The 7,258-nt window shown below is 37.8% G+C and overlaps 1 protein-coding gene across 1 annotated transcript; it reads right to left on the bottom strand.

Annotated features, from left to right (window-relative positions):
* Positions 1-1,034: 1,034 nt before the first annotated feature.
* Positions 1,035-5,950, bottom strand: LOC139960523 (small ribosomal subunit protein uS4). Its single transcript, XM_071958949.1, has 4 exons — positions 5,797-5,950; positions 4,296-4,523; positions 3,414-3,600; positions 1,035-1,282 (listed from the first exon to the last, which is right to left on the bottom strand). Exons 2-4 carry the CDS (start codon positions 4,504-4,506, stop codon positions 1,105-1,107), a joined length of 576 nt encoding a protein of 191 aa, XP_071815050.1. The 5' UTR covers positions 4,507-4,523; positions 5,797-5,950; the 3' UTR covers positions 1,035-1,104.
* Positions 5,951-7,258: the final 1,308 nt, after the last annotated feature.

The following is a 7,258-nucleotide window of genomic DNA, read 5'->3' on the forward strand; positions in this document are numbered from 1 at the left end:
AGGAGGGCGAATCTTTTCCTCAGGTAGTCAGAAATACTTTTAAAGTGACACCAAAGCGACTAAAAATTATTTTCGAAGTTGTTAATAATGATGTCATCTAAGAGACACCGTAGATACGTTGCCCGGTTGGGTTTGCTGCAAGTGGCAAATGGAGACCAAATTCCGCACTAAGTGGACCTAATGTTATAGTCGTGCATTGACCTTGAACAGAGGGGCCTAGCGTGAAAACGTACGGAAAATTAATCCTTTTGTATCTCAGCGAGACGATACCTCTGGATACAGAAATACGACTCAAAAGTCATAAGATAAGACCATTATAACAATTACATTAAAAGATATGTATGAAAAGCAGATTAAAGATATGATGGAAACTCAAATTTGGACCAAAAAACGATGTCACTACGGATGCCGTTTACTGACATTTACATAATTTGCGTGTAGTAGGTTCTGTAGCTCTTTCGTGGAAAAACTTTGGAATATGCTTAAATTTGAGAGTTCCTCCATGCTTCAGATTAACGAGGGACATAGATCATCGCGTTTTAAGAGGAGGGAGGCTTTTTCTAGTTATTTACATAACTTCTGTGTAATATACTGTAACTCTTTTCTTGGAAAAAGTTTGGAATATGCGGACAAGGAAGAAAGTTGAGAGTTCCTCCCATGCATTAGATTAATGAGGGACCTCGATCATCAATCACGGTTTACGAGGATTTCTCATACATTAGGTGTAAGAGAAGTGGTGAGTGTGAGGTTGAGGAAGGGTGGGGGCAGGATGGGAGGGGGGGTGGCAAACTAGACGATAACATGTGTGTAGTAGGTTCTGTAGCTCTTTCGTTGACTTACAATAGATGGTATTGCAGAAAACAGATTTTGGGAAGGGTAATGGCTTTGGATGTGGAGCAGGATCCTATTTCTTTGTTTGTTGGAGTAACGCAGCATCAGTTGACAGGTGAAATGCTAGGTCATCTCTTGACACCACGACCCAAAATATAAACATGATACCAAGCTAAATACAAAGAACATGTGAGACCAGAAAATCAGTTTGTTTACTCTTTTATTTATAGTGTCCTCTCAACATTACACAACATGAGAGCAGCAAAACACTTTTTAATCTTCATCTTCCTCTTCTTCTCCTCCACCTCCATCTTGTCCCTTCTTGGCGTTCTTACGCTTGACACGTCCAGGTCGTCCACCGCCGTACGGTGAGTTCAGGGAGAAGTCGATGTGCTTCTGAGAATCCAGGCGAACCACAAAGGATGGGATGTTGACCACCTGTTTACGAACTCTGAAACAAAGAGTACGAAATACAACATTCAACTTGACGAAGATCCATAAATTTTGAGAGACACAAAAACAATTAGCATACCAAGAGAATGCAACAAGGGTTGGCATTGACAGTGAGGAGACTGTTGATGTTGGTCATCTTAAATCATCCAAAAGGCCAAGAAAAAAATATTAGAGATTGCAACATCTTTGGTTTTGCTTGAGTACAAACCAAGTAGAGTAAAATATTTCTGACGTCTTTCAACTTGCCAGAAAAACAAATGCATACTAAACATTGCGTTCATCAATACAGAGTTATTATACCACAAGGTCTATATACATATTTTTTTTAAATTTACAGCAGCACAATAAAATCCACGCCCTATCTTCAGTGTTAAAGCCTGCCCTCAATGCCCCAATTAAAACTTGGAATAGGATTCAGGGAGGATCATGCTTCGCACCCAGTGCAGGGATCAGATCCACAAAGTAAATGCAGCCTTTCATCTCGCCAAACCAAACAATAAATAAATCACCTCTAAATTTCCTCTGGAAGGATGATCTAACAAGGCAAGGCATAAGATTTATAAATCTTATTGGCCTTGCAGAAATCTATTCTTTCAAATGCTCTTCCTCTCAGTTTGAATAGTCCAGAACAACAAATGGTAGAGTTCAAGACATAGGGCTTGTCCAAGTGGCCTTGAGATGTCAATCATTTGCTCTTTTCACTACTGAGAGGAGACAGTCTCTGTTTTAATCTCCAGAGGAAGTACATGGACAGAGGAATCTCCAGTCTTGGAACTGTGAATTTTACTTCACAAGACATAGGATTGACAAATATCCAATTGGTCTTGCAGAACTGTTTTGCAGCCACTTGTCAAGATGGCCAACAATTCAACTGCCAAAATGAATAATAACCACATAACAGATTTGAATATCAGTTCCTGATATTGATATTAATTATTGTAATTAAATCTTGGTGAACCCATTGCAATTGCCAACCCAGTACAAGTAGATCATAGATCTGCTATTACCTGATGCATGACTAGGCAAGATAACCAGTCACCACTTTTAAGTTACTTTGAATGGTGACGAAAATGCCCCTTCCCTTTCTCCTTTTGCTGCCACTGTAACCTTTGAACTTTCTCAATCTTAACCCGTGAAATTAACTTTTATCACTTTGAAAGATAAGCACTATGGTCTGAAAGAGGACCAAATGTCTCTTCATGAAACTTTGCCAACTAAAAAATCAGTTTCAAATGGTCCAAAACTGCTAACATTTGGACTTGTCACCAAAGAGAAAATATAGGAAAGATATGAAACTTTTTCAATTTTCAGCAGGCTTTTCAAACTGCAATTCAGGATGAGCAGGAAATACTTGATTATTTGGCTTCACATTGTGTTCACAGCTTTACCGTTAATTTATTTTGCCTGAAATAAAACTGAAAAATGCTTTCCTAGAATCGTACACATCTATCAGGGATGAGACTGAGCCGGGGGGAAAAAATCTGAAATTTATCGATAGCCGTCCTGGGGAGGGGTTTAAGGGGAGGGGGTGTCCCCCTCCCCTTTAGAAATTTTTTGTCAGGTAAGGAGGGCTTAGATGCAAAATGGTGGACTCTAGATGGAATCAATCACATCACGTAACTCGCCAAAAAAGTGTGGAATTTCTGCTTGTATAATTTATCCATTAGCTTTTTTGAACCAAAAAGAGGCTTTTTTGCTTGCATTGTGCTACTTGATTCCACCACTGGTCAAATTCGGTGTTCCTTCCCTTCACAGTCCAGCATGTTCGGCAAAAGAAAAAAAAAAAAAAAAATAAATAAAAAAATAATGAAAAACGATTACAAGAAAAAAACGCGAAAATGAGAAGAAAAAAAATCGGAAATCCGTGTTTCCGCGGAAGAGTCTCATGCCTGATCTATGCATTGGTTACCCCTTTACTATGCAAATATCATACTTCCCTGACAAATCCACTTAAAAGAGAGATGCAACAGGATCCATTAAGTTATTCCAACTTTCTTGCCGACCATGCCTGTAAATTTGCTTGCCTGCTTTGATAAGAAGTATTTCCCATGTACCATTATGTAACATTTCTTTCATCAGTTACACAGGTCAAATCACACCTTGGGCTGTATATATGTGTGTGTGCTTACCGGATGTGACGCTGCCTAATGAGCACACGGGCGTGATGGATACTCTTGGCCAACCCTAGCTTGAACACCTGGGTCTGGAGACGTCTTTCCAAGAAGTCTTCTACTCGGAGACCGAGCACGTAATCCAGCTTCATCTTGGACTCCTCGAGGACACCGGTACGGACCAGACGACGCAGAAGGGCATTACCTGAAGAGAGGGAGGGCAGAAATGAAACGATCATAATCACAAAACAATTCAGCCTCTCATAATGTAATAAAATAAATGTATGTTATCAGCCTTCTCTAAATGGTTCTTGCAATACATACACGTAATAATAAGTGATCACAAATAGAGGCCTTACTAGTGCATAAAATGAACATCACTGATTAATTATTCCCTAAGTTTAAGGTTTTGTTGTATAAGCGCTGTCGCATATCAATTAGATACACATACAGAAAGATCATCGGAAAAATTCACCTTTGTTACATTTTCTTTATTACTTATTCTTTATGACTTAAAAACACTTGGTCAAGTTAACAAATTCTATTGTTATGGAATAAAAAAAAAGTTGCTTGGAGAATCTGACATGCAATTATGTGTATGAATGGTATCTTATGTATATGGTACATATTCTGCAGTTAGTATTTATAAAATACGCTAAGTATGCCAACCATTGGTATCTTTATTGAGTTAATGTACATTGGCACACTTGTCTGAGGCATTGCAGACTGTTGAAAATACTGATCATTATGATAAACCATTGAAACAGAATACTAAAACAGTCATAGCAAAATATTGAGGGCGCTTGCACGAATACTGGTTAGTTTTTAGTGACTGGTAGCTCAGGTAGCTAGTTTGATAATAAATCCAAATGCCAGGAGAAAATATACATATATGCCTACCTTCAAATAAACGTTTCGATTCCTTCTCTTCCAGGGTAAGGAGATCACGGGCAGCTTTCCTGATCTTAGCCAAGGTGTACTTGACACGCCAAACTTCACGTTTGTTCTTCAGTCCATATTCACCAATGAGCTTCAACTCCTGGTCAAGCCGTTCCTTCTCAAAGGGTCGCCTTGGAGTGGCGTAAACTTTACTGCACACTGTTTTCGGCATGCTGGCTATCTATTCACCTGCAACAAACAAGGTATTTAGTATGACTATAACTCAGAAACTGCTATCACAAACCAGAAAGACGATGATTTTTAATGTTACAATAACTTTTCTTACAATGTTACAATAGTTTGGCTTAGGCTAACATTAATTATATGACACTAGCCAAGTTTATGGGCATGCATCATTGAGCAGTATCTGGTAAGTAGTAAGACTCACATGCAAACCAACCAATGACAGATATCCTAGTGGCACTTACTTGTTTATTTCCCATTCGTGAAATCTGTGTTGCTTACTTCACAACAAATTTTACTAGTTGTAGTACTACAACTATTACTAGCCTAGTAGTAGTAATACTAGCACTAGGCTTGGTATGTACCTACTAGTAGGCATACTACTATAACAGTATAGTAAGGCTTCATAATCGACGCACCTTCAAATATTACTAGCAATGATACAGCAGGCAATTTTTTTGCAGTCAAGCAAAGCTACATATTTGATGAGTTTTAATCCATTTCATATAAATGCTGATAAAATTATTTTTTTGTAAAGCTTTTAACACCACCCCTCCCCCCCCCCCCCCAGTTATGCAGGTTTTTGTGTCATTTGGAAATCTTACTCCCTAAAAATAACCACAATTACTTCAATATAATACTACTCTCTGGGACCTGACCTGTTTGAGCTTAGCGGCATAGCAAACAGCATCCAGTCAATGGATGTATACTTAATTACTAGTTAGCTTATCGAAGAATGTGTCAATTTTGGGGTATGAACTATTAAAGATCATGACATGGCAGACATGCTGTGGTCAAATTCTGCTCAATTGTACATTTTGTAGGCACAGAACAGTACGTATTTTGAGATCATTACATTTCTGAGGAACAACTCATATGAAAAACTGAAACAGTTGAATGATTTAGACTTTTCCTTGACAGACATCGATTATCAAATCCTTAAGTGCATCAATAATGAGCCCACCATGCTACTATAGTACTACTGTACTAGGCTTGGTCCGTACAACTATTATTACTTTATTAGGCTTACTGCAATACTGTAGTGTAAAGCCTACAGTACTCACGCTATGCTACACTGTAGGCCTAGGCTGATTTATAGGAAATATCAAACGGACAATTATTTTGGGCCCTTTTCTTTCTTTATCGTTTTCATCAGTAATAAATTAACTCAAAACGGTCCGCTATGTTATATTCTACTATTTAGTGTTACTTTCTTGGGCACTCGTTCCCTAAATACAGAAAGAAGCTGAAATTTCTGCGGACAGTGATTTTACTGTACCTCTTTGGAGGACTACCATGTGCAAAAGAAAGATTACATATACGCATGCGTTTTAGAAACGTGTCCAGCAGTCATTCGGAACTGATAGTTTTGGAAGAGCGACATCTCAATCGCTCATAAAAGTTTCAGGACGTCTTTTCTTTCTGGTTATGGGTGGTTTTATGATTGTCCTCTTTGCAATTAAGGAATTTAATATATGTATAACCATGGAGCTATAAACTGTTTATAGCTCCATGGTATAACGTAAAAGGTCAAACAGATTATTATTTCCCTACATTTCCATTATTGTTCGTCGCAAATATCTGCAAGAGGTATTATTCTGATCAAAATTGTAGAAATCATGTATAACGAAAGCTTTGGAAACTGTTCATGCTCTTGTATATCAATTTTGATAAATTGTGTCGTTTCCACTCCAGTTATAAGCATCCAATTATAGCACGCCATAGCTAGGAAAGTTTGTGATTATGTAATCGACCTGCCACGTTGGTAGATCAACCTCAGGCTCTACAATTGAATTAACCTACATAGCTTCTTAACACCATTAGGCTCTTTGTGTAAACACTGTGTGGAAATTTGTTCTATGTCCAGAGTGTAGTTAACCATACAGCGTTCCAATAAAGACCCCCATAGAAGAAAAAATATGTACATGGCGCGCGTTGCAGACTTATTGGTAAAAGAGGAAATTTTACGACCAATGCAGGTCGATTACGTAATCTCAAGCAACTTTTCCATGATAGCAGAATTAAGCAATGTATAGAGAACACATTAAAGATGAAGTAAAACTCATTGAATATATTTCGAGGTGTGTTTATACGATCGGGTACCAAGTCTCACAATATATATATATATATATATATATATATATATATATATATATATATATATATATATATATATATTTATACAGTATGTGTTAAACTAACTAGACAAGATATAGGACAGATCATGGTCGATATCGTCCACATCAGCAGGTGGTCAGTTGTTGCATTGACGAGATCCGTTATCTCGTCAAAACGTCAATTTCCTGAATTTTGTCATCTTGTCGAGATGGTAGTAAATGTGCAACTCGTCAATTTGCAGAAAATTGTTGCATTGACGAGATCCGTTATCTCGTCAAAACGTCAATTTTCTGAATTTTGTCATCTTGTCGAGATGGTAGTAAGTGTGCAACTCGTCAATTTGCAGAAAATTGTTGCATTGACGAGATCCGTTATCTCGTCAATGCATCAATTTTCTGAATTTTGTCATCTTGTCGAGATGGTAGTAAGTGTGCAACTCGTCAATTTGCAGAAAATTGTTGCATTGACGAGATCCGTTATCTCGTCAAAACGTCAATTTTCTGAATTTTGTCATCTTGTCGAGATGGTAGTAAGTGTGCAACTCGTCAATTTGCAGAAAATTGTTGCATTGACGAGATCCGTTATCTCGTCAATGCATCAATTTTCTGAATTTTGTCATCTTG

Source organism: Apostichopus japonicus, chromosome 19 (genome assembly GCF_037975245.1).
Source record: "Apostichopus japonicus isolate 1M-3 chromosome 19, ASM3797524v1, whole genome shotgun sequence".
NCBI classification, from domain to species: domain Eukaryota; kingdom Metazoa; phylum Echinodermata; class Holothuroidea; order Aspidochirotida; family Stichopodidae; genus Apostichopus; species Apostichopus japonicus.